The 26,444-nt window shown below is 48.9% G+C and overlaps 2 protein-coding genes and 1 long non-coding RNA gene across 9 annotated transcripts in view; 1 reads left to right on the forward strand and 2 right to left on the reverse strand.

Annotated features, from left to right (window-relative positions):
* Window positions 1–3,194: 3,194 nt before the first annotated feature.
* Window positions 3,195–7,807, reverse strand: LOC116973071. The gene is made up of 2 exons (XR_004411994.1): window positions 5,368–7,807; window positions 3,195–3,747 (listed from the first exon to the last, which is right to left on the reverse strand). It is a non-coding gene; the product is annotated as an uncharacterized LOC116973071 (long non-coding RNA).
* Window positions 7,808–9,096: 1,289 nt separating this feature from the next.
* Window positions 9,097–22,694, reverse strand: mrpl2 (mitochondrial ribosomal protein L2). Its single transcript, XM_033020736.1, has 7 exons — window positions 22,594–22,694; window positions 16,630–16,924; window positions 11,515–11,656; window positions 10,728–10,843; window positions 10,160–10,270; window positions 9,739–9,812; window positions 9,097–9,339 (listed from the first exon to the last, which is right to left on the reverse strand). Exons 2-7 carry the CDS (start codon window positions 16,889–16,891, stop codon window positions 9,127–9,129), a joined length of 918 nt encoding a protein of 305 aa, XP_032876627.1. The 5' UTR covers window positions 16,892–16,924; window positions 22,594–22,694; the 3' UTR covers window positions 9,097–9,126.
* Window positions 22,686–26,444, forward strand: part of klc4 (kinesin light chain 4) — a 31,001-nt gene continuing 27,242 nt past the window's right edge. For 5 of the 7 annotated variants that reach the window (XM_033020729.1, XM_033020731.1, XM_033020733.1 and 2 more), the window contains exon 1: window positions 22,716–22,838. The gene's annotated coding sequence lies outside the window, so the exon portion shown is untranslated. Of the gene's footprint in view, window positions 22,839–26,444 lie in introns of all 7 variants that reach the window. The other 2 variants (XM_033020732.1, XM_033020730.1) reach the window with 2 other exon arrangements.

The raw sequence follows: 26,444 nt of genomic DNA on the forward strand, positions 1-26,444 counted from the left end.
TTGCAGCACTTCTTAAATAGAGGCACTATATTAGCCATCCTCCAGAGTACCTCACCTGTATCTAATAATCATTCATATTTCTCAGCCAGGGCAAATGGTTCCGTTCACCAAGGGTTGCATTCACCAAGGGTTAAGTTTACCAAGGGTTGTGTTCACCAAGGGTTATGTTCAGCAAGGGTTGTTTTCACCAAGCCAGTGTTCACAAAGGATTGTGTTCACCAAGGGTTGTGTTCGCCAAGGCTTGTTTACCAGGGCTTGTGTTTACCAGGGCTTGTGTTTACCAGGGCTTGTGTTTACCTTCTTAGGCCTCCTTCGGTCAGGTCTGACCATGGGTGTCTCCAGGGTGCTCTTACCTATATGGAGGATGCCTGTGCGTGACAGATCTGGGTCAGAATCCAGTGGCACAGAGTGCAAGACGTCCGGAGACCCTTTTCTGCTGCAGCCTTCACAGACATTGTGACGCTCCACTAAGGTCAACCATCGTCCTCCCCCTGTTCCACCGTTAAGGTCTTGGTTGGATTGCTCTTTGTCAGAGACCTTCCCCTCGACCTTACCGCCATGGGTGGCCCAACCAGGAGCATAGCTCCAGACAGCATCGCTCTCAGGATCTCAGGTCCACACAAGCTTCTCCACCACAACTAGGTGACAATCCACAGAGAAGTGTTTACCAAGGGTTGTGTTGACCAAGGCTTGTGTTGACCAAGGCTTGTGTTGACCACGGGTTGTGTTCACCAAGGGTTGTGTTCACCAAAGGCAGTGTTCAGAATAAAGGTGATTAGCAAAGAGATCAAAGGAGACTTGTGAATATATGATTTTTTTTACACTGTAAGTGGTCAGGGTCTGAAATATTCTCTTCTGGGTTGGAGGGGGGGGTAAAATCAAAACATGATCAAAACAAGCTCACAAAGCTAATGGGACACAGCCAATGTAACCCTGCCAAAGTATTCCGCGCTATATCTTCCTGGCAGATTAGTTTAGAGATATAATGCAGAAACAGGCCCTTCGGCCCGCCAAGTCCATGTCAAACAACGATCACTCGTACTCTACCTCCCTTCCATTGACTCCATCTACACTTCAGCCCTTTCATCATTTTATTTTACCAAAAACCTCAATTTCTCTATCTCCCCCCTCACTGTTGCCTTTTGATGTAAGGTGGAGCTACTCCATTGTAAAATGTTTTTTTATTTTGTAAATTACGTAGAGTTGGATCCCAGCGTTTTTGGTAAAAGATGAGGAATGAGGCTCGGAAACATGGTACAAGGAGCACGAACCCTGTAAAGTTAATTGAGCACATTATTAACGGAAACCATTGGGGAGGCGAGGTATTTTAATCTGCAGTGAAAGACATGAGCGGGCCACGGATATAATCGGTTTTGAGCTTCAATAATTAAGAAGGTAAAACACATTTTAATATCTTGTCCATATCTTCTCCAAGATTATTGATTTTTTATACAGACAAAGTCATTATATTTCATATATTATATATACTCGCTGGAGCTTAGAAGGATGAGAGGACACTCATTGAAACTTTCAGTAAAGGTTTTCCATTTTGCGAAGAGTACAGCACAGAAATGGCCCTTCGGCCCACTATGGCCATGATTAACATGATGTCGTTTTAGTTTAGAGATACAGCGCAGAAACAGGCCCTTCGGCCCACCGGGTCCGCGCCGACCAGCGATACCCGCACATTAACACTATCCTACACCTACTAGGGAAAATTTTTACATTTACCAAGCCAATTAACCTACAAACCTGTACGTCTTTGTAGTGTGGGACCCGAAGATCTTGGAGAAAGCCCACACAGGTCAAGGGGAGAACATATAAACTCCGTACAGACAGCACCCGTAGTCGGGATCGAACCCGGGTCTCCGGCGCTGCATTCGCTGTAAGGCAGCAACTTTACCGCTGCGCCAACGTAATGCCAAGCTAAATGCATCTTCTCAGCCTGCGCATGGTCCATATCCAAAGGTCTCTTGGATGCCACTGTTGTATCTGTCTCCACAACCACTCCCGGCAGCATGTTCCAGGCTCCCACCACTCCCATGTATTTAAACAAAACATTTCCTTTAAACTTTGCCCCTCTCAAAAGCTATGCCCTCTAGTCTTTGGCAATTCTACTCGGGGAGAAAGGTTCTGACTGGGATAGAGTGGGTGGGGTTGGAGGAACAATACCTCATACTTCGCTTGGGTAGTTTACACCCCAGCGGTATGAACATTGACTGCTCCATTTTCAGGTAGTCCTTGCTTTCTCCCTCCTTCCCCTCCCCTTCCCAGCTCTCCCATAGCCTACTGTCTCCGTCTCTTCCTTTCTTTTTCCTGCCCCCCCTCCCCCCGGACATCAGTCTGAAGCATAGATCATAGAGCGGAGCAAGATGGTCCACTCCTGCAAAATCCAATGGACTGACATGTAGTACACAATGGAGTGGAACATCCGCCATTTTAGGAAACCTGACCCGACTTCCATCATTTTAGGAAACCTGACCCGAATGCCTCTGGCAGTGTAATCAGCGGTCTGAAGAAGGGTCTCAACCCGAAACGTCGCCTATTCCTTCGCTCCATAGATGTTGCCTCACCCGCTGCATTTCTCCTGCATTTTTGTCTACCTTTGATTTTTCCAGCATCTGCAGTTCTTTCTTTAAAAACTACCTTGTATCAGCTCTGTAGGGAGGTTGCACGTAAGGTCATAATGTCAAAGGCGTGACGCACGGAGTAGCTCGATCCTTCTGGAGTACAAGGCAGCTTCCGGCATACACTAGTAACACACGAAACACGTACTTTCTTATCTGTTAAAAACGCCATTATGGTCCATTTTTGCACTGTAAAAAATTGTGGAAATAGGGGTAACCGTGAGAAATATTTATCCGACTTCAGAATCCCAAAAGTGAGGAGAAATGATGGTAGATAGAAGCGAGAGGTGAAGGGACAACAACAGCTAAAGTGGTTGGCGAGCATTGGCCGTGCAGATATCAACATTGAAAATATTGGGAATTATCGCGATTGCTCACTGCATTTCATCAACAGAAAGGCATTCTTTGTGTTTTTTCTTGGTTCCATTGGTATCTAAAAAGTTTTAGAAGTGATAAATCTGGCTGTAAAATTTTAAAATTGCCCATGATTCTCAAGTGGAATGCATAATTGTTAGCTGTTAATTGGACATAACACCATATGGTGCTATTTCATTTTTATCTGCGGCATGGGGGTGGGGGGGGGGGCAGAGGCACAGATAAAACAATTACACTTTCATCTAACTTTTTTGACAACCTACTCCCTGGAGATGTCATTTTAGCTGATCACGGTTTTGACATAAAAGATGATGCCGGATTTTACAATTGTGAAGCAGAAATTCCTGCATTTACAAGAGAAAAAACACAACTATCTGCGCTGGATGTGGAAAAAACTCGTGAATTAGCACATTTACGCATTCATGTAGAGCGTGTGATTGGTGATATCAGGCAAAAATACCTAATTCTAAGTCATACTGTACCACTGGAGTACATGATGACCAACTCTGAAAGCCAAGTACCCAAAATTAATAAAATTGCAAGGATCTGTTGTGCACTTTTCAACTTAAATGAATCGATAGTCGCATAGTAGGTGCAGATAGCTGTGTTTTCGTATGGGGCATATCCGAACAATAAAAACTTTCAAAAAAGTTACTTGGCTCATCAGCATTTATTATGGATGAAATTGCAAATAATTGTTAAATCATTGAATAACAAACACAGAAGTTAAAGTGCACTTCAAAATCTTTAACATTAAAATTAAATTTGAAAAATAGACTGTTGTGTTAAAATGACCATAAAATGTCTTAATATGTAGTTTAATGCAGTGCAAGGCTAACGTGGTATACAAATGCTAGATTTGGTATTTATGAGAAACATGTTCAGCACAACACTTGCAGTTAATTTCTTTTTGGGAACTTTTCTTTTTGATTTTGGGAGGAGCCTACAATCTGAGCAAACCCATTTTTTTGCTAGATTGGAAACATACCGCGACAATTGAACGGATGCTGGGACAGAAGATAGGCCTACTGCACTGTAAGTGTTTACCTGTAGTTCACCGCTTGTACTCCAGAAGGCGTTGCGTGGCAACAGTACGGGTCACGGGTTGTGACCTTGACTGCCGTGCAACCTCCCTATTCCCGTAACATTGCCCGACTCCTATTCGGAGATTGTTTCCCGATACAATGTTGACTGCAAAGATGATGAATTTGCCTGCTTCACATGTCGGTTCCGTGCTACAGATTGATACGTTGCCAGGTTAGGGTTCTTTCGTACACTGCCACCAGAATCACCAGTCAGACGTTGACAGTGGGACATGCTCGACACCAGATAGAAATTCTAACTCAGTAAATCTGAATTATTTTCTCCAATGCTCAGTTCCAATGCAAGGCTGTGCCCCTGAATTACCGAGTAAAAGACTGCTGCAGTATATTTCATCCGGGCAATCATCAGATTGAATTAAATATCGAGGGATTCTGTTTTACTTTGATGGAGGTACGATGTAACAATACTAATATTTCACTTATACCATGTCACACACACATACGTCACTTCTTGCAAAGGTGCAGCACTGACAGTTTTCAAAGCCCTTAAGACTTGCAAATTTCCAAACCACCAAATGTTCAGTCGCTGTGAATCTTTTGACTGAAGGCCAGCTTCACCAAACAGATTCCATGTCAGATAACAGTGACAAAGTTATGTTGCTTTCATTTCTCTCCCCCCTCTCTGCCGATGATTTATTTCTCTGTTATTCACATTTTATTTTTTGCCATAGCTCTCTTCCAACACAGAGAGCTGTTGTATCTCACTGGATTATTTGAATCACAAACCATTCGTTTTATTTGTGAAAGCTAAGTTGCAGCTTTAAGTCCACGTGCAGACACACAGACAGACGTAAATGCTTATACTGCATACAGAGAAAGATTTTTGTTTCCTCCCCTTTGGAAACAAGGTTAAAAACCGTCTCATACCTCAGCAGAAGGCTGCTTCCATCTGCAGGGCTGACCCACAAATGGATTATCTTGCCAAATAAATATCCCCTTTAATGAAAATTTGAGGATTGAATGGAATATAGGTGCTGTTCATTCTGCAGTGCTGTGGGTTGGTTGTGTGCTGAACAGCTAACTCTACTTATAGACTCGGTGGTTATTTCTCTCTCTCTCTCTCTCGAAAAGATCCTGCAGCAAGCTGGGATTTTATTGGCATTTAAAAGAAAGTGATTAATTCAGGCTGGCTTAATTGAAAAGGTTTAGCTTCAACACTGCAACACGCTGCTTCCAGCTGGAGTGAGGCTCCACTGGACGGTCGGATGAAATTGCCAAAAAAAATCCAATATTAAATTTAAAATTGTGTGCTTCATGCACACATGAATCTACATTCACAAATCGGCTCTTGCCAGTAGAGATTGAATCAAATGAAAATTAAAGGGAAAGTACACTGTTCCTCTCATCCCCTTTCTACAAGTTTCTTTGAACAATATTTCCTCTCTCCTATACTCTACCTGCCCCCCCTCCCCTCCACCAGTCCTATCCCAACCCCCTCGCCCCTCACCCACAGAGAAGCAGGTTGATACTTTTCCAAAGGCACCTGTCTTGAACGTATCTTCATGTTCATAACATGAAGCAGAATTAGGCCATTCAGCCCAGGTTTCCACACTGTCTTCAAATATCCAATCTGGCCTGCGAGATTTATCTACCTTCATATGCCTTAGGATGTTCAGCACCTCCTCGACCATCAAACTGACTGTTCTCAAAACGCGTCCCTTAGTTGTCCCAAGTACAGTCAGTTTTATGGTCGAGGAGGTGCTGAACGTCCTAAGGCATATGAAGGTAGATAAATCTCACAGGTCTGAAGAGATATATTCAAGGACACTACGGGAAGCTTGAGAAGAAATCTGGGGTATCCAGTGCAGAATATTTAATTTTCCAAACAACTGCCACTAAGTAAAAATAATTTCAAAATACCTTGTTGTAAACCACTTTACATATGTAATATTCCTGAATTGATTTGGAAACGTTTATTTGATCGTAAAATCATATCCTGAAAAGACCTACTTGCTGCAGTCTAATTAGGAGTTTCCATTACAGAGTAGTTGTTTCGTTTCACTGCCACAAACTAAAAATAATTTTGAAATAACTTGATGTAAACCACCACTCTTTGGATGTCATGTACCTGAATCGATTAGAAATGTCTATTGATTGCAAAACATTACCCGGTCTTGAAAACTAAATAAAAAGATTTTGATTTAAAAAAAAGAAATGTCTATTGATTGCAAAACATTACCCTGAAAGGTTATTGCAAAGTGCATCAAAAATAAATCTACGCTGTAAAGTTCAATTTGGTGTTTCCAATTCATAGCTACGTTTCATTCAACTGCCACTAACTAAAAGAAACTTTGGAAGAACTTGTAGAAAACTTTCTTGTATTTAATGCTCCTGAATTGATTGTAAACTTTTATTTTATTGTAAAACCTTTTCCTGAAAAGTTATTTCAAAGTGTATCAAAAAGAAAGCTACCTGCTGCAGTCTAATTTGGTGTTCCAACGCAAAGTAGTTATGTTTTATACAACTGCAACTAATTGAAAATCGGTCACTACATCTACTGATTCCTCTTTTATCAACCCTGTTTGTTTCGTCCACAAAGAACTCCGACAAATTTTTCAAACGGAGTTTCACTTTGATGAAATCATTCTCACTCTGCTCAATTGTCTGATCATTTTCTATGTCCGCTGAGCAGCGTTATTCCAATGTCAGAATACCAGCCAGTGGTTCTCTCCCTATCTTCAGGAGGGATGATAGCCTTGCGGTTTTCCAGTCCTCCCGATTCTCCACAATCCAGATGTTGGTATAATACGTACTCGGAGGGTAGTGTGTATGTGGAATGAACTTTCAGAGGAAGCTTTAGAATCGGATACAATTATGGATTTTAAAAGACATTTCAATAGATATGTGGGTAGGATGTGGACCAAATGCAGACAAATGGAACAAGGCCAGTATGAATAAGGTGGACTAGATGGCCTGTTTCCATCTGTACAGCTCCAGGACTATGACTTTCATTAGGAGACCATTTTGACTATTACTATGCATTCTTAGTTAAATTATTTGAGCCAACTGTTGGCTGTAACCCTGTTCTTATACCCTGTTCCACTGTGCAGGCTGGTCCTATTAGGGAAGTGCATGAAATCAGTGACCAGTTTTGAGTGATGTTTTCGTCAAAATGGGAGGGAATATGTTCCGTGTGAAAAAATCTATTGGAAGGAGTTGCACCAAAAGTTGTCCCTCTAGTTTTAGAATTTTCAACATCGGAAAATGACAGTGAGCATTGACTTTATCCATGCCCCTCATCATCTTGTACATGTGAATAAGGATGCACCTTAGTCTCCTAGGCTCCAAAGAAGAGAACCAGCCTCTCCCTATAATTTAAGCCTGCAAACACAGGTAGCATCCTGGTGAATCTCTTTCACACCCTTTCTGACTTAATGGCATCCTTCCACTAGTTGGGCAACCGAAACTACATAGGTTGAGAGAATCCAGGGAATTTTAGGCCAGTGAGCCTCATTACAGCGGTCGGGAAGCTATTGGAGAGGATTCCTTAGGATAGGATTTACTCCCATTTGGAAGGGAATGGGCCAGTTAGGGACAGTCGGCATGTCATTGTATGTGGTAGGTCACGTCTTATTAACTTGATCAAAGTATTTAGAAACATAGAAATTAGGTGCAGGAGTAGGCCATTCGGCCCTTCGAGCCTGCACCACCATTCAATATGATCATGGCTGATCATCCAACTCAGTATCCTGTACCTGCCTTCTCTCCATACCCCCTGATCCATTTAGCCACAAGGGCCACATCTAACTCCCTCTTAAATATAGCCAATGAACTGGCCTCAACTACCTTCTGTGGCAGAGAATTCCAGAGATTCATCACTCTCTGTGTGAAAAATGTTTTTCTCATCTCGGTCCTAAAAGATTTCCCCCTTATCCTTAAACTGTGACCCCATGTTCTGGACTTCCCCAACATCGGGAACAATCTTCCTGCATCTAGCCTGTCCAACCCCTTAAGAATTTTGTAAGTTTCTATAAGATCCCCCCTCAATCTTCTAAATTCTAGCGTGTACACACCGAGTCTATCCAGTCTTTCTTCATATGAAAGTCATGACATCCCAGGGATCAGTCTGGTGAACCTTCTCTGTACTCCCTCTATGGCAAGAATGTCTTTTCTCAGATTATGAGACCAAAACTGTACGCAATACTCCAGGTGTGGTCTCACCAAGACCCTGTACAACTGCATTTTGAGGAGGTGACAAAGATGATTGATTGAGGGTGGGGTGGTGAATGTAGTATACAGGCATTTTAGTAAAGTATTTGACCTGTTCCCTGTGTGTGTGCGATTCCGGGTGACTGGTACGGGGACTGGGAGAGGCTGGTGGGGAGGTGGCAGTAAGGAAGCATTATGGATGAAGGGTTGGGTGGGGGAAAGGGGGAGGGCAGCCAGGCTCTGATTCCTTGCCCGCTGCCCAAGCTGTAGTGTGAATTGGTGGAAGCTGTCACTGTGAGCTCCAAACGTTTCCATTAACTGGAGCCTGCACAGCTGGGCTTGGACCTAGCCCACTGCCCCATTCTTACCCACCGTCCCGGCCCCACTTCATCCCCCAATCTAGTCTCACACACCCTCAGAACAAGGCTCGCAAGTCAGACCCTGCCCCAGAACTGCGCAGTCCCAAGGCTGGCCTCATTCTAGTGTACAAGAAGCAATATACCAAATAGATCAAGAGTACCTGACTATTAGTCGGAAGAAACGTCTCGACCCTAAACCTCACCTATTCCTTTTCTCCAGGGATGCTGCCTGCCCTGCCGAGTTACTCTAGCACTTTGTGCCCATCCTACAGAGCCCTGATTCCACCTCTCACCCCCACCCCCTGCACATCCCCCTCCAGCCCCCACTCCCTATGGCCCGGACCCCCACCCCTGAGCCAGCCCCAACACGCCACCTGAGCTGACCCTCACACCCACCCCCCCAGATCACGCCCCCCTCACGCCAGCCCAGCCCCCCCCTCCCCCCCACTCCCAGCCCACTCAGGAACCCAGAGTCAGACGGCCTCCTTGTGATGCTGTTTATTTTGTGTCCTCTCAGCCGGCGGGGGCTCGTGAGGGTCGCTGTACGTAGCTCTTCATGGAGGCGATGGGCCGGATCTTCCTCCCTGCCCAACCCCCCTTCCGCTGCCACAGGCCACTGCTCGGCCGCCGGCCCAGCCAGCGGTTGCAGCCCGCCTTCCCCAACACTCGCTTGTTGTGGCCAACGTTAGAGACCCGGCCCACCGTGGCCACGCACGACTCCAGCACCTAACGGGGAGAGGGAAAGGGTATGAGAAGGGGGGCAAGGGGGAGTGAAAGAGAGTTGGGGGGGGGGGGGGGGAGGGGATGGGAGCGTTAGAGAGTGGGAGAGAGAGGAGAGCAAGGGAGTGAGAGGGAGGGAACAAGAGAGAGAGAGGGGGGGAAAGAGAGAGAAAAGGGGGGAGCATGAGAGTGTAGGGATGAGGGAGGGAGAGTTGGAGTGTGAGAGCAGGGGAGGGAGAGAGAGCAGGGGGAAGGGAACGTGTGAGAGAGTGGGGAAGAGGGGGATCATGAGAGAGCGAGGAGGGAGGAGCGAGAGAGTGAGGGGGAGAGAATAGTAGGGGGAGCGTGAGAGAGCAGGGGTGAGAGGGGGATAGATGAAGGAGAGAGAGCTCGGGGAGGATTTACCTGAACCTGGCGCTTGGAGGGCAGCTGGACAATGGCGGTACCATTCACCTTCCTTAGTAACAGCCCACAGGTGCCTGTGAGATAGAGAGAGAGAGAGAGAGAGAGAGAGAGAGAGAGAGAGAGAGAGAGAGAAAAAGGCTGTCAGTGGAACTCAGGTGGGGGTGGGGGTGGGTGAGCGAGGCAGGGATGAGGTTGAGGTTCTGTGGGGTGTGGGGCCAGAGTGCAGGGTGGGGAAGGGGACCGGGTGAATAAGTGACAAAGGGGTCTGGTCTGATGCGGGGGGTGGGTGTTAAGGGATTTTGGTCGGAGGCCGGGGGTGGTCAAGTCGGTGCGGGGTGGTTTCTCGGGTGGGGTTGGCCCAGTCAGTGGGGGTGGTGTGGTGTCGGGTCGGTGAGGCGGGGGTCCAGTGAGGGATTCTGACCTGCCGCTCGGATGTACTGTGCTCCACGTCCCGGCTGCACCTCCAGGCTGTTGACCAGCGTTCCCACGGGAAGCGCCCCCAGTGGGTGGGCATCCCCCTCCCGGGCCGACACTACGGGAACATCAGCATCCGGTCAACCCCCTCATCCCACCACCGTACCAACCCCAACCACTCTCTCCAGCCTCTCCTCCGCCAACCCAATCTCAACCCAGCTACACTTTCCCTCCCCACCCCACAGGAGTGTCCAGCCCTTCCCTCCCCACATCCTCCCTGTGCACGATAACCCTACTCTCCCCCAGCTCGCTCCCAATACCAGGTCACTCTCCCCTCGTACCTGCTCTGAGACAGCGGTCGGGCTGTGACCAACTCCCCCCAGCAGTGACCTTCTCCACCCCTCCCCCTCTCGCTAGTACACCCCCTCCCCCCTCCGAGCTCCACCAAGGGCTGGTCTTTGCCTCTCCTGTTGCAGCTCCTGTTGCCCACTAGGCCTCACCAGGTACAAGCCCAGCCGGCCAGCCCACTCCAGGTGCCCCTGTGACCGAGGGGGGGGGGGGGGGGGAACACTCACCGGCCATTCTGCCGATGTGGCCCGAGGTCTTCAGCACCTGGCCGGTCTGCATGTTCTCCGTGGCAATGATCCAACGCTTGCGGGTCCCGCCGGCCAGCAGGGCGATGTCCGCCGACCTGTCCACACACTGCACGTCACCATCCAGTCCCTCACCCGGTGGGAAGCCGGGGCAGCAACCACTGCCACCACCCCCGCCCCGACTGACCACCCCCCACCCCGACTGACCACCCCCCCGCCCTGACTGACAACCCCCCAGCCCTACAGACCACCCCCGCCCCTACAGACCACCCCTCTGCCCCCTACAGCTCATCCCTGCCCCCACAGCCCAACCTCCACCCCTCTGCCCCCTACAGCCCACCACCCCTACCGCTCACCACCTGCCCCTACAATCTGTTGCCCCACCACCCTCACCTCCCCTTGTCACCTCCCTCTCCCCCAGCAGTCTGTCACCTCCCCGCAACACTGTTTTTCCCTCCTCTCAAAGTCTGTCCCACCTCAACACTGTCCCTACCCCCACCACCCAACCAGACCGTCCCATTGACACCCACCCCCTTCATCATGTCCCAACCCACCCATCAGTCATGAGTGTGTGCCCCCCCCCCCCCACGTCGTCAGGATCATGACCCGCTGCCCCCTCCCCACTGTACCCGCCCCCCAGACTCACATGCATCACACCCACTCCTGCGCCCTCTTCCCTCTCCCAGCCCGTACCCCACCTATCCCATCTGCCTCCACACCGAATCCGCTCGTCCCGCCTCTGCCCCCTCCGACCCATTGCCGGACTAACCTGCAGGGGTCGTAGCGAACCTCCAGCACCTTCTCCTCGAAGCCCTGCCCCTGGGCGCCGGGCTGGAAGCGCAGCCGCTGGAAGTCGATCATGCGGTAGCGCTGCTTGTGTCCGCCGCCGATGCCGCACACCCGCACCCTCCCTGCAACACACGGCCAGAGCCGGCTCAGTCGTCCATCAGCCCATCTCCGCACACCCGCACCCTCTGGGAGCCATCAACAGGGGGAGGTACATACATCCCAATCACCAGCATGGTGGTGGGTGGCAGGGGAAACCATCAACAGGGAGAGGTTCCCCCTCCCGACCAACATTCACCCCACAGACCTTCTGTCTGTCGCAGCTATCGATCACCAACCAGCCATAGCCCTAGTCACAACCAGCCATATACCTCCGTGGTGCGGCAACCAGTGATGGAAATGTGGGGGTGGGGGGGGGGTACGCAGGGGGGGCGGCGTTCCCCTACTTTTCAGTTTCCAGTTTGCATCCTGTGCGTGAATTCGCAACTTTATCCTGCGCTACTTAATCCAAAGGCGAGCGAACGAGCGGACAGACAGACGAAAGCAACGTTGATGGAGCGGAACAGATGACATTTCGGGTCGAGACCCTTCTTCAGACTGAGTCAGGGGAAAGAGGAACAAGAGATATAGACGGTACTAAGGACAAATGAATGGAAGATATGCCTATATCTCCCGTTTCCCTTTCCCTTGACTGTCAGTCTGAAGAAGGGTCTCGACCCAAAATGTCACATATTCCGCTCTATGATCGTTGCTTTCGTCCGTCTGTCCGCGCGTTCGCTCGCTCTTGGTGCCGGCGCTTCTCCCCTAAGATTCCGCCAAACAAACACACACACAGCATGTCCGGCAGATCAGTGCGGGCCGAGACCAGGAGCAGGGCGAAGGATAACATCAAACGGGTCATGGCAGCTATCGAAAAAGTACGGAAATGGTAAGGGGGAAATTAAAAATAAAACCCTCGAAGGAAATAGATGTTTAACAAAAAAAAGGGGGGCCGGCGATCACTCCGTGTCCGTGTCGGGGGGGGGGGGGGGGGGGGGGGCAGGGCCGGCCTTAAACCGATTGGACCAATTGGGCCCCGCACCTAAGGGGGCCCCGTGCCAGAGTAATCTACTCTCGGCTCAGGTAGATCTACCCCAGGTGGAGGGGGGAGAGAGGGGTGGAGAGAGAGTAGAGGGGTGGAGGGGGAAGAAAGGGATAGACGGGGAGGGGCTGTGAGGGGGAATGGAGATGGGGGAGGTGGGTACTTTCCTCACGGTCCCGGGGCAGTGCTCCCGCCCCTCCAGTCGCCGTGCTTCACGCACGCAGCCCCGGCTCCACTCCTCTCTTCCCGGGGAGACGCGGTGAATAATACAGGGAGGGCCGGGCCAGGGGTTGGAGCAACGTTTACAAACAGGGGCTCACCAAAAGTGTTGAACTGGATTCTCTCCCGCAGAAGGTAGTTGAGGCCAGTCATTGGCTATCTTTAAGAGGGAGTTATATGGGCCCTTGTGGCTAAAGGGATCGGGGGTATGGAGAGAAGGCAGGTACAGGATACTGAGTTGGATGATCAGCCATGATATGAATGGCGGTTGCAGGCTCGAAGGGGGGGGGGGGGGGGGGGGGGGGGGGGATGGCTTGAGTGGGTGCAGGATGTTCTGGAGATCCTTCCAAATGGCAATATTCTGTATGTTCAAAGTTAAGAAGGAGGACTAGGCAGGAATATCAAAATGATCACCTGCAGCTGAAAAATGATCAAAATGATCACCTGCAGCTGATTTGTGCATGAAGAAGCCATGACCAAAGCAAAGATACTAGAGCAGAGACGGAAGGCGGTTACGGAAATGGTGCTGAAGATTACCCATGACCCTACTATGGCTTTTTCGTCGAGTGGACTATCTTGCTCCGCAATAAGATCTTTGGTTTCCACTCTCCATGAGATGGAGAGTGTGGAGGAAAGGCACAGTAAGGGCTGTAAGGGCAGTCCACGTCTTTCACCAGCTCATTGGAACTTTTCCCAATTCCATAATGACTGTCTAAGAACTTGGCCCTCATCAGACCTGGCGTCTCTCCACCATAAACGGAGTTCACCTCCTGGACGCTCAACTCGTAGACCACCTGCTCCTTCCTGAAGCAGATATCAAACAGCTGTAAACCGCTGACGGGACTGTGGCGGAACGCGAACTTCCAGTCAAAGTAGCGAACGTGTTTGTTTACAACGTGGTATCTTGGTCCATGTGGCTCGAACTGGAGGGGTCCGTAGGTTTGAAACCTCTGGCGAGGTCTCAGCGATGCGTAGTTGGGATCCGAATCTGCCCTTTGGATCTCTCTCGCTCTCTCACTCCCTCTCTCTCACCCTCTCGCCTCGGCATTCCCAGAATCATTTAGCGTTTTGAGGGGACGGCTGCATCTGCGGTTCCTTCCTGTTGGGGGGGACGGGTGGGGGGAACCCTGGCCCGTGGCGGCTCCTGGTCCGTTCCCTCTACGGGTGCCGCCTGGCCCGCTGAGTTCCTCCAGCACTCTGTGTTTTTTGTTTGGCTCTGGAGTTGAAGGTGGACACAGGGGTGCTGGGGTGGCTCAGCGGGACGGGCGGCGGCTCTGGGGAGTGGGTGGCATTTCGGGTCGAGACCCTTCTGCAGACAATCACAAGTACCCTCACCGACAAGAGTTCTGTTCAGTCTGAAGAAGGGTCTTCTCTCCAGAGTCGCTGCCTGACCCGCTGGGTTACTCCAGCTTTATGTCTAACTTCAATTTCAAGAGTTAAAAACACAGAGTGCTGCAGGAACTCAGCGGGCTAGGCGGCATCTGTGGAGGGAATGGATTAGGAGTTGTTTCGGGCCAGGGTTCTTCTTCAATAGGAAGGAACTGCAGATCAAAGATACTAGAGCGGATACTAGCATTTTTGCTGCAGATCAGGCATGATATTATTTAAATCGGAATTCCGATTTTATTGTTTTCCTATTTTCAATTTTTTGTGCCCGATTATTTGGCGGCCAATCAACTGCTGTCTCTAAGGGGGTTATGTCAGCATGGATTTATGAAGGGTAAATCATGTCTGACGAATCTTATAGAATTTTTCGAGGATGTAACTAGTAGCGTGGATAGGGGAGAACCAGTGGATGTGGTGTATCTGGACTTCCAGAAGGCTTTCGACAAGGTCCCACATAAGAGATTAGTATACAAACTTAAAGCACACGGCATTGGGGGTTCAGTATTGATGTGGATAGAGAACTGGCTGGCAAACAGGAAGCAAAGAGTAGGAGTAAACGGGTCCTTTTCACAATGGCGGGCAGTGACTGGTGGGGTACCGCAAGGCTCAGTGCTGGGACCCCAGCTATTTACAATATATATTAATGATCTGGATGAGGGAATTGAAGGCAATATCTCCAAGTTTGCGGATGACACTAAGCTGGGGGGCAGTGTTAGCTGTGAGGAGGATGCTAGGAGACTGCAAGGTGACTTGGATAGGCTGGGTGAGTGGGCAAATGTTTGGCAGATGCAGTATAATGTGGATAAATGTGAGGTTATCCATTTTGGTGGCAAAAACAGGAAAGCAGACTATTATCTAAATGGTGGCCGACTAGGAAAAGGGGAGATGCAGCGAGACCTGGGTGTCATGGTACACCAGTCATTGAAAGTAGGCATGCAGGTGCAGCAGGCAGTGAAGAAAGCGAATGGTATGTTAGCTTTCATAGCAAAAGGATTTGAGTATAGGAGCAGGGAGGTTCTACTACAGTTGTGCAGGGTCTTGGTGAGACCACACCTGGAGTATTGCGTACAGTTTTGGTCTCCAAATCTGAGGAAGGACATTATTGCCATAGAGGGAGTGCAGAGAAGGTTCACCAGACTGATTCCTGGGATGTCAGGACTGTCTTATGAAGAAAGACTGGATAGACTTGGTTTATACTCTCTAGAATTTAGGAGATTGAGAGGGGATCTTATAGAAACTTATAAAATTCTTAAGGGGTTGGACAAGCTAGATGCAGGAAGATTGTTCCCGATGTTGGGGAAGTCCAGAACAAGCGGTCACAGTTTAAGGATAAAGGGGAAATCTTTTAGGACCGAGATGAGGAAAACTTTTTTCACACAGAGAGTGGTGAATCTGTGGAATTCTCTCCCGCAGAAGGTAGTTGAGGCCAGTTCATTGGCTATATTTAAGAGGGAGTTATATGTGGCCCTTGTGGCTAAAGGGATCAGAGGGTATGGAGAGAAGGCAGGTACAGGATACTGAGTTGGATGATCAGCCATGATATTGAATGGCGGTGCAGGCTCGAAGGGCCGAATGGCCTACTCCTGCACCTATTTTCTATGTTTCTATGTCCAATCACCGACCAGCTTCCCTTAAAATTCCCGTCCAATCAACAAATCAGTTTCCTCCCGTCCAATCAGTCGCTGTCTCCAAGGGCATTGTGTCCAATCACATAATTCGCTGGTCACTCGGCGGCCAATCAGACACAGTGTCCGAGGGGCCTTTTGATCAATCATCGGCCTGCTTCCCTCACCGAAGCAGACGATGGCTGCAGCCAATCACAGATAGAGAGAGAGATATGCAAGAAAGCAGCTATGACATATAATACACCATAAACGATATTATAAATACACAATAAACAAGTTATGCATTCTTGTACTCTTACATGGGCATGACTGCACATAAATAACCCCCCCCCCCCCTACCTTCCCAACCTCAGCCTCACGGACCTTAGAGAACCCCTAGTTCCTAAAACCCATTTCCATCATTGGCGGCAACTCTTCCACACCCCTCTCGGATGGTCCCAGGAAAGAGGAGGGGGGGATAAGGACCTGTGAGAGGAGGGGGGGGAAGAAGCAACCCACGAGAGGTTAGGGGACTGTGGGGGGGGGGGGGGGATCCAGATAGGGGAGAGGGAAGAGAAGGGTCAGAGAAAGAAGGGGGGGGGTCCAAGGAGAGGGTGGAAGGGACCAGGGAGGGGAGGGGGGGAGGGGAAGAAGGAGAAAGGACAGGGTTGAGGAAGGAGAAAGAAGGAGGAGGTGGGGGCGAGGGGAAGGGACCCGGGAGTTGGGAATTTAGTTTGACCACAGTGAGAGGGGTCCTGCGGTGGGTCTGCACCCCCGTTGATGGCTGCAGCCTCCCTGTGCCACGTACCGGTGTGGTCCCGCCCGCCGGTCTTCTTCATGCCGATAGGCCGGATGGTGTACTTGCTGCGCTGCTTCCAGTCGCATCTGTTGTTGCTCAGGCTGGCCGAGCCGTGCAGCCCTCGCTCTGACTGCAGGGAGGCGACAGCCAGGGCCGGGGACCCCAGCCAGCTGAGTGCTGCCCTGGGCAGGCGCCCCAGGCCCAGGCCCAGGCAGGGCGCCGGAGACACAGCCAGGCCGGCCAGTCCCCGCACAAGCCCAGCTAGAACCATGGTGACGGCAGGAGAGTCAGCAGCAACTCAGGCCTGCGGAGAGACAGGAGAGGCACAACATCAGCAAGAGGGGACGCAAGGAACTGCAGGTACTGCAATATTCAGCAAAACACAAAGTGCTGGAGGATCTCAGCGGGTCAGGTAGCGGAGGGAAATAGGACTCAGAAGGGTCGCAACCCAAAGTGTTATCTGTCCATATCTATATAATTAAGTCTCATCTTGACCACTTCCTGTCTGTGCTGTATATTGATTTTAGAAAAAACTCTCCCCTATATCGCTGTGATTTTTGGCCATCTTACCCAGTCCTCCTCCTCCGCTGAGGCAGCCCCGAGGATTTTTCCCATCGATGAAAAATAAATAAGTTATGAGTATTTAAAAAACCTTGAGTTCAGCTGATTGGTCCTCTCGCCTGCCAATCACCGTGATGAAGGTAACGCCCCTTCCGGGGGAGGTCAGGACTATAAAACCCCGAATGCCTGGACGTGAGTCAGTCACTCAGCAAGATCGCGAGGGAGAGGCCACGGCTGTCATTCTAAGCTGAGTCAACTGAACTGTGAGTCTGAAATGTACTTGTAATAAATGATTTGTTAGCCCTTAATGACAATGCCATGAGTTGTTTGGCCTGCTGCTCTGCCTGTGCTTGAAATTGCAATACTTTATTAGGTCCGACTGTGTTTGGAAGGAATAAATGCTTTATTAGGTCCGACTGTGTTTGGAAGGAATAAATGCTTTATTAGGTCCGACTGTGTTTGGAAGGAATAAATGCTTTATTAGTGTTTAAGAAGGAACTGCAGATGCTTTAAATCGAAGGTAGACAAAAGTGCTGGAGAAACTCAGCGGGTGCAGCAGCATCTATGGAGCGAAGGAAATAGGCAACATTTTGGGCCGAAACCCTTCTTCAGACTGATGCTTTATTAGGTCCGACTGTGTTTGGAAGGAATAAATGCTTTATTAGGTCCGATTGTGTTTGGAAGGAATAAATGCTTTATTAGGTCCGACTGTGTTTAGTCCAAGTCCCACTCATTTCGTGACTTCCGCTTAGTGGACAGGTCGCGCTGATTGCGTAATTTCCGGTAAGTTCAGAGGTCACGCTGATTGCGTTGGGGGACCAGCCCTCCAGTGTGAAGCTGGGACCCACTTAGTCTAGTCCTACATAAAGGCTGCCTCTGCAGGTGAGTTCCTCCAGCACTTTATGTTTATTATTGTCACTAGTGCCAAATTACTAGCTTTGTTTTTCAAGTTTTCCAATTAAAATACGATACGATAGAACTTTATTTACCACAGGAGAAAATTGGTCTGCCAACAATCAGAAAACACAAGATACATGAAACATGAAATTAAAGTGACGAGTGGAAAGGATTGGGGATGTGCAAAGATTGGATGGAAGGGGGGAGGGAGGGGGGGAAAGGGGGGAGGGGGGGGGAGGGAGAGTCAGTCTACCCCACGACAGAAGGGTTGTACAGTTTGATAGCCACAGGGAAATAGGATCTCCTATCGCGTTCTGTATTGCACCTTGGTGGAACCTAGGAATACTGTTCCTAAATACAATCAAGCTGAACTCACGTGCAAGTACAATAGGTAGAGAAAAAGGGACGATATAGAGTGCAGAATAGAGTCCAATATCTTCAATCGGGTAGTGGCGAATCGGACAGTACCATAGCTTATTGAAGGACCATTCAGAAGCCTGATAAGAGAAGGGACAATACTGTTCCTGAGTCTGTGGTGTTGATATAAACCACAAACAGCAATGGACTCAGTACTGACACCTGAGACACCACCAGTCACAGGCCTTCAGTTCCAAACAACCTTCCACCATCACCCTCTGCTTCCTTTTACCAAGCCAATTCTCTATACTGTCAGCTATTCTCTATGTGATCTAACCTTCCAGAACAGCCTACCATCAAATACAAGTTTGGCAAGTCAGATTGAAAAGAATCCCAAAGCTTTTATACATGCAGACATTCCCTGACTTACACAATAGGCCACGTACATAAACTTGTTCTGACATAAATAAATTGGTGCTCCGTCCCCTAGTGCAATCAATTTACGTTTCCAGTTTATGTTTCCAGCTGTATCACTAAACTAACCTAAAGAACACTTGCTCGACATGCAAACACTCACAGCGTGCTGAGGGGGCAGATTATAGAGGGTGCCATCACTGAGGGACAGACTGCACACGGGCACACCTTACCCTGACTGACAACAGGGGAGACAGAGAAACATCTGCGAATCTTGGTGTCTTTCCCATCCTGTGCTCACTGCAGACTAAAAATTACAAACTCCAAAGAAGAAAAAACGATAGTACTTTAAACTCAAAAGCATTTCCAAACTCTCTTTCCTCTTCCACCACTTACGAAACGCGACTTGCAATTTAGCCTCTGGTGGGACCTGCTGGAAAAGCAACAACTGAACAAGTGATGAGCCGTGTGATGAGCCGGTTGAGTTCAACAGTCCTGCAACTCCACAATCGTCCACTAGAGGGCTCACAGGCTCACACGGGTCCATTCCCTCTGAATCCGATTAAACTCAGACATGTACTGACCAGTGTCAGGGTTCATCCACCCACTCACCATGTCACCAGCCCAGAATCAGGGTCCATCCAATCACTCACCATGTCACCAGCCCAGAATCAGGGTCCATCCACACGCCGTGAATGTTTGGACAAATGACTGGGATTCATCCACTCACAGGCAGTAGGATGGCAACATCATTGGACGGAACGGGAATTGCCACGGATCAAGAAATCAAGAATTGCCATGGATCGACAGTGAGCAGTCCAAGCCCTGAGATTTATTCATATTAATCCCATCCCAATTATTATGTACACGGCACACTACCAGGCAACCGAAAGGAATGGTACCGGCTTACATAAAATCTGACTTACATGAGAGCTCACGGAACATAACCCTTACACAGATCAGATAGTGTCTGTACATTAAAACCAAGAGGATGTGAAAATTCGAGCACTGAAGAACAAAGGAGGATGCAGAAAGTGGCAGACATTGCCTGGTCCATCACGGGTTCTCCCTTGTCCACCATCTGTTGGAAATCAAGGAATCTTGGGAACGTTGCCTCAAGGTGGCAACTAATATCATCAAAGACCCACATCACCCTGATTCTCATCTCACTGATATTATTGGGAAAGTACAAAAGCCTGAGTGAAAACCATTCATTACCTACAGGTTCAACAGTTCTACCCATAAGCTCATGTGATAGGAGCAGAATTAGTTAATTCGGCCCATTGTCTACTCCGCCATTCAATCATGGCTGATCTATCTCTCCTTCCTAACCCCATTCTCCTGCCTTCTCCCCATAACTCCTGACACCCGTACTAATGTAGAATCTATATATCTCTACCTTAAAAATATCCATTGACTTGGCCTTCACATCCTTCTGTGGCAAATAATTCCACAGATTCACCACCTTCTGACTAAAGAAATTCCTCCTCATCTCCCTGAAGGAATGTCCTATAATTCTGAGGCTATGACCTCTAGTCTTAGACTCTTGTCGAAACATCCTCTCCACATCCACTCGATCTAGGTCTTTCACTATTCGGTATGTTTTAATGAAGTCCCCCTCATCCTTCTATATTCCAGTGAGTGCAGGCCCAGTGCCATCAAATGCTCATCATATGTTAACTCATTCCTGGGATCATTCTCGTAAACCTCCTCTGGACCATCTCCAGAGCCAGCACATCCTTCATCAGACATGGTGCCCAAAATTGCTTATAATACTCCAAATGTGAGCCTTATAAAGCCTCTTGAAATAAATGCTAGCATTGCGTTTGCCTTTCTTACTACCGATTCGACTTGTTTATTGATTTTTTGTGAATCCTGCACCAGCACTCCCAAGTTCCATTGCACCTCCGATTTATGGATTCTCTCCCCATTTAGAAAATAGTCGATGCCAGGGGTGGGGAACCTTTTCAGGTTGGAATGCCGCATTAAGTTAGCTGTAATCTAATAAGGCCGCATCCAAGAAACTTCAATAGACAATAGGTGCAGGAGTAGGCCATTCTGCCCTTCGAGCCAGCACCGCCATTCACTGTGATCATGGCTGATCATCCCCAATCAGTACCCCGTTCCTGCCTTCTTCCCAAATCCCCAGACTCCGCTATCTTTAAGAGCCCTATCTAGCTCTCTCTTGAAAGTATCCAGTGAACCAGCCTCCACCGCCCTCTGTGGCAGAGAATTCCACAGACTCACAACTCTCTGTGAGAAAAAGTGTTTCCTCTTCTCCGTTCTAAATGGCTTACCCCTTATTCTTTAACTGTGGCCCCTGGTTCTGGACTCCCCCAACATCGGGAACATGTTTCCTGCCTCTAGCGTGTCCAAACCCTTAACAATCTTATATGTTTCAATAAAATTCCCTCTCATCCTTCTAAATTCCAGAGTGTACAAGCCCAGCCGTTCCATTCTCTCAGCAATTGGATATACTTCAAAATGTACATTATTTTGTTAAAATAGCCCTCATGACTTACTAATGTTTTAATTGTGGCCATCAGTCAGGGAGGATTATTTCGTTGAACTAGGTAAACCTAGTTGAATCTAGGTAAACAACATCCACTGACTCTCATTTGTCTGTCCTGCTATTTACTTCTTCAAAGAATTCCAGCAATTTGTCAAGCAAGACCTCCCCACAAAACCTTGCTGACTTTGGCCTATTTTATCATGAACTTCTAAATACTCCATAACCTCATCCTTTATAATGGACCCTAAAATCTTACAAACCACTGAAGTCAGACTAACCAGCCTATAGTTTTCACTATTCTGTTTTGCTACCTTCAGGTCCCTCAGGGTTACTGACTATCCTGCGGTCCAGGTATAAGCTCAGGGGCGACCGCGCTTTTGGGGTTGCAGCACCTAGACTGTGGAACAGTATCCCTCTTCTCATCAGAACCGTCCCTTGTATTGTATTGTATTGTATATCTTTATTGTTATTTTCCTGAGTACTCACATACCCAGAGGAAACAAAAAAACGTTAAAAAAAACGTTCCATCAACTCCTTTAAATTACTCTCATTTGGAGGGGAATTGATTAATTAGGGACATTCAGCACGGGGTGGTGGCTGCGGCTGTCGGGAGATGGGTGATGTGGAGCCAGTGTGGGATGGGAGTGAGATTGGTGTGTGAGGGGGGGGGAGGATGGAGGGGGGGGGGAGGATGGAGGGGAGGGGAGGGGGGCGGGGGGCGGGTGCAGGGGGGAGGATAGAATAGAATAGAATAGAATAGTTTCTTTATTGTCATTGTAACATGAACCATGTACAACGAAATTGTAAAATGTCAGCCAGTCAGTGCACCATTCAAACATTTCTAAAAGCTAACGATACATACAAAGTAAAATATTTAAAAAGATAAACAACTAAAATAAATATCATAAAAATAGCACGCATAAACACCCAGCCCTACATCCTTCTGTCGATTTCATGTATGTATGTATCGCCCCTGCGTTCCTTGGCGGCTACATTTAGTGCCTTTATAGCAGTGGGGTAAAAACTGTTTTTAAGTCTGTTTGTCCTTGTCCTTGTAGATCTGTACCGTCTGCCTGACGGTAACAGTTCAAACAGGGAGTGTCCGGGGTGGGAAATGTCCTTTATAATGGAGGGAGGGGGGGTGAGGTGAGGGGGAGGGTGCAGGGGGGAGGGGGGGTGAGGGGGAGGAGGGAGGTGAGGGAGGGGGGGATGAGATGGGGTTTCTCACTGACCTGACCAGCAGCAAAGTATCTTTGAGCAGCAGCCCCTCTGATGTCACTTCCGTCCCGCCCACTAAGGGGCGTCGCGGTGACGTCAGTGGGGCCGCGGTGCCGCCTGGGAGCCGGCCGGCCGCCATCTTGAATTTAAAGGGTCCGCAAAGAAAACAAACAGAGATCAGCGGCGGCGGCGGCAGCGGAGGCAGCGGCTCCACCTCGACCCCGGGCTCCACCCGGCCCTTACACGCTGCACTCGGCAGGTACACGCGGCGTCTGATCGCGAGAGACGGTGGCTCGGTTCTGATCGCCCGCCCGCCCGCCGAGGCGCCGAGTCTGTGAACCGGGGTTCGGGGATGGGGAGCGACAGTGTCCGGGGATGGAGACCGTGTTCCCGGGGGTGGGGTCGGGCTGCCCCGGGCGTGGGGTGTGACGGGGTCCCGCGGATGGGCCCTGGATCCCGGGGACAGTGTTGGACAGGTGCCCGGGGCGGGGTCGGGTCGGGCTGGGCTGTCGGCCGGCATCATGCAGCCGAGTGCGGTGTTGAGGATCCCTGGGACAGGTGCGGTCAGTGAGGGAGGACTGCGGTCACATCACACAAAGGCGGGTGGTGGTTGGTTGTGGCGGCTCGGCCACCGGGGCCCCGGGACGGTCGTCTGCAGCCTCATCAATGACTGTGGCTACTGCTGTTAAATGTACAAAGTGCCGGCCATTGACTGTTCACATCGAGACAGAGTCCAACCACCGATCCTTGACATTCAATGGCATCATTATCACCATCAATTATCAAGTCTCCCATTGCCAACATCCCAGGGTTACGATGCCCTGTAGACTCCAGCCAAGGAGAGCCAGGACGGAGAGTTCAAATGGTTACAAGCCTCTCGCCTGGAATCTTTGTAGCACGAGTATTACTTGTAACTTGTCAGTCTGTGACCAATGTGTACAATGTTTCTCCTGCTGTCTACAACCAGATAAGTGATAGCCCACTTTAGCCAGAGGTGTGGAGACATAGCACTGAATGTCTTTAAGGTGGAACTGTCAGGTATTTAAACCACAGGGGAGTAAATTAATGAGGAGAGTGGTAAAGAGATTATGAGTCCTAGAATGGATCAGCACCAGTTGTAATGTTAGTGAATGGCGGGGCAGGTGTAAGGGATGAAATGGGCTATTATGGGTCCTGTTTTTTTTTGTTCTTTGCAATTGCCATCTCAAACAAGTCTAACTGGCTACCTTTCAATAGCATGACATTGCTGACTCTTCCCCACATTCCACACCATGTGAGTCACCAATAACAAGATCCAAGCCCCATAAACATCATGCCTACACAAGCAGGTCAGCGGCAAGGGATCTGTGGTTAAATGACTCTTCCCCCGACACCTTGAGGTCTTTTCACCATCTGTAAGTCACAAGTGTGACAGAACTCTTCACTTGGATGGGTGGTTGCTACATTAATAACTCTCAAGAGGTAGAGCTGCTGCCTTACAGCGCTAGAGACCTGGGTTCGATCATAACTCCGGGTGCTGTCTGTACAGAGATGATACGTTCTCCCCATGACCGCTTAGGTTTTCTCCAGGTGCTCCGGTTTCCTCCCACATTCCAAAGACATGCAGATTGGTAGGTTAATTGGCTTCTGTAAATTGCCCCGAGTATGTAGGATGCAAAAATGAGATAACACAGAACAAGTATATGTGTGATTGCTGGTAGGCGTGGAATCGGTGGGCCGAAGGGCCCGTTTCTGCACTGTATCTGTAAACTAAAGTAAAGAAGCTTGCCATTGTCCAGGACATTTGATTGCTCCCAATTCTCCTCCTGAAACACTCCCCCCTCTCCACTGCCAGCAACAATGACTACTTTCCCTGCAGATTCCCCTCTCAGTCATACACCATCCTGACTTTGAGATATGACCGTCCTTCATTGCCATTCGGTCTAAATCCTGGAACATCATCTCCAGACAGCCTGCAGCTGTTCAAGCGATGCTGCTCTGCAGCAACTTTTCCCATGGGGAAACTAGGGCAGGCAATAAGTGCTGGCCATGCCGGAAATCTTAATCTCCTGTAAGTAAATAAATACATCCTCATTCCATCAATAATATCTCGGTGTCTGAAAAAAATCTCTCTCTAAAGTACCAAGGAAGTGGGATTTGGGGAGCTGCCAGAAATGACAGCAAACACAGGTGAAGGCAGGGGAAGAACTGCCCTTTGTGGCCATTTGTGTTTGGGCACATAGAGGAGGGTCTGTGATTTTGTACGAAGCCCTGGTGAGACCTTGCTGGCAGGTTGTGTGTGTGGCTGTTTATGCCTAGTAGCTGAAAGAGGCTCTGTGCATGCCTTGTAGTTGAAAGATCCAAGTGAGAGGGGGTTCCCTGTGGGGGCAAGTATGGTCAGCTGACTGTCCTTGGAGTGCACAGGAACTGCAGGTGACAGGACTCAGTTGGAGGCGAGGCCCAGTCTTGATAGTAAGGTTTGAAGTTCTCTTCAATAGAAGGGTGAGAGGCGAGGTATTTGAGGCTGGAATGGGTGGCTGTTCGGCATAATGGAGAGTTGGGAGGGAGGGGGGGTTGTGCTGGTAAGTGTTCAAGAGCCAGAGTGCTACAGCACAGAAACAGGCCCTTCAGCTCATTGCGTCCATGCCAGCCATCCACACGAATCCCATTTTCCTGCATTAGGACCTTATCCACTGCCTGTTTAAATGTAATGCTTGTATTTGATTCCACCACCACCTCTGGCAGTAAGTTCCAGATACAACCGCTATGTGTAAACAAGACTTGCCCTTCAGATCCCCTTTAATATTCCATCCTTTCACCTTGATCAGAACTGCTGTATGCTTTTCGTTTAGTTTAGAGATATAGCACGAAAACAGGCGCCGACCAGTGATGCCTTCACACTAACACTATCCTACGCACGAGGGACAATTTACAATTACACCAAGCCAATTAACCTACAAACCTGTACGTTTTTGGAGTCTGAAAACACTCCAGGGAACAATTGACTTGAACCCCTCAAATTACTTACTGCCCAACTATTTACATATATGCCTTATTCATATTTGACTTCACAATATATAGCAATTGTCAGGATTGAACACCTGCCAGTACTCTGCCCAACTTTCCAATTGATCTACTTGCTGGTGTATCCTTGCTATCCACAACACCACAATGTTCATACCATCCTTGAACTTGTATCAGTCCATTCACATTTGTATCACATGCCATGGATCCCAGCCCTGATCCCTGTGGCATGACACCAGCCATGGACTTCCAATTGAAAAATTATCCTTCCATCCTCATCTTCTGCCACCTATCACCACACCAATCTTGAATTCAATTAACGTTGACATTCTGGACTCGTCTACCATGTTGAACCTTATCTAATACTCCACTAAAGTCCATGTAGACAAGATGACGCACCCTGCCTGTATCAATCTCCTTTGCTCGTAACTCAGTCAAATTACAGGGCACAGGACCACTGTCTGATCTTACTGAATGGTGGAACAGATTCCAGGGAGAAATGCCCTCTGCTCCCATTTTGTGCCTCCCTGTGAGTGTGGGTGGAGGGGGGTTGTGAGCTGCACCAGGATTGAGAGCCTGCCCCATGAATTGCACTCCTCCCCTTGTCGGCAGGGCAGCAGCAGTAGCAGTGGGCGTGGTGCAGCCTTTGTCAACAGCAATTAACTGGCACATAAACCTTGCCTGAAACTGGGAAACGGGAGTGGAGCTTAACCCTTTGCACTCCTGCTGGGAGTTGCTGTTTTCCTTTGCTGATTGAACTGATGAAGAGACCTCATATTATTGCATCCTAATGTGGGAACAGGCCATTCGGCCCATCAAGTCTTAACTGAACCTGGAGCATTCATTTACACCAATCCTACGC

This window comes from Amblyraja radiata, chromosome 5 (genome assembly GCF_010909765.2).
Source record: "Amblyraja radiata isolate CabotCenter1 chromosome 5, sAmbRad1.1.pri, whole genome shotgun sequence".
NCBI lineage: Eukaryota > Metazoa > Chordata > Chondrichthyes > Rajiformes > Rajidae > Amblyraja > Amblyraja radiata.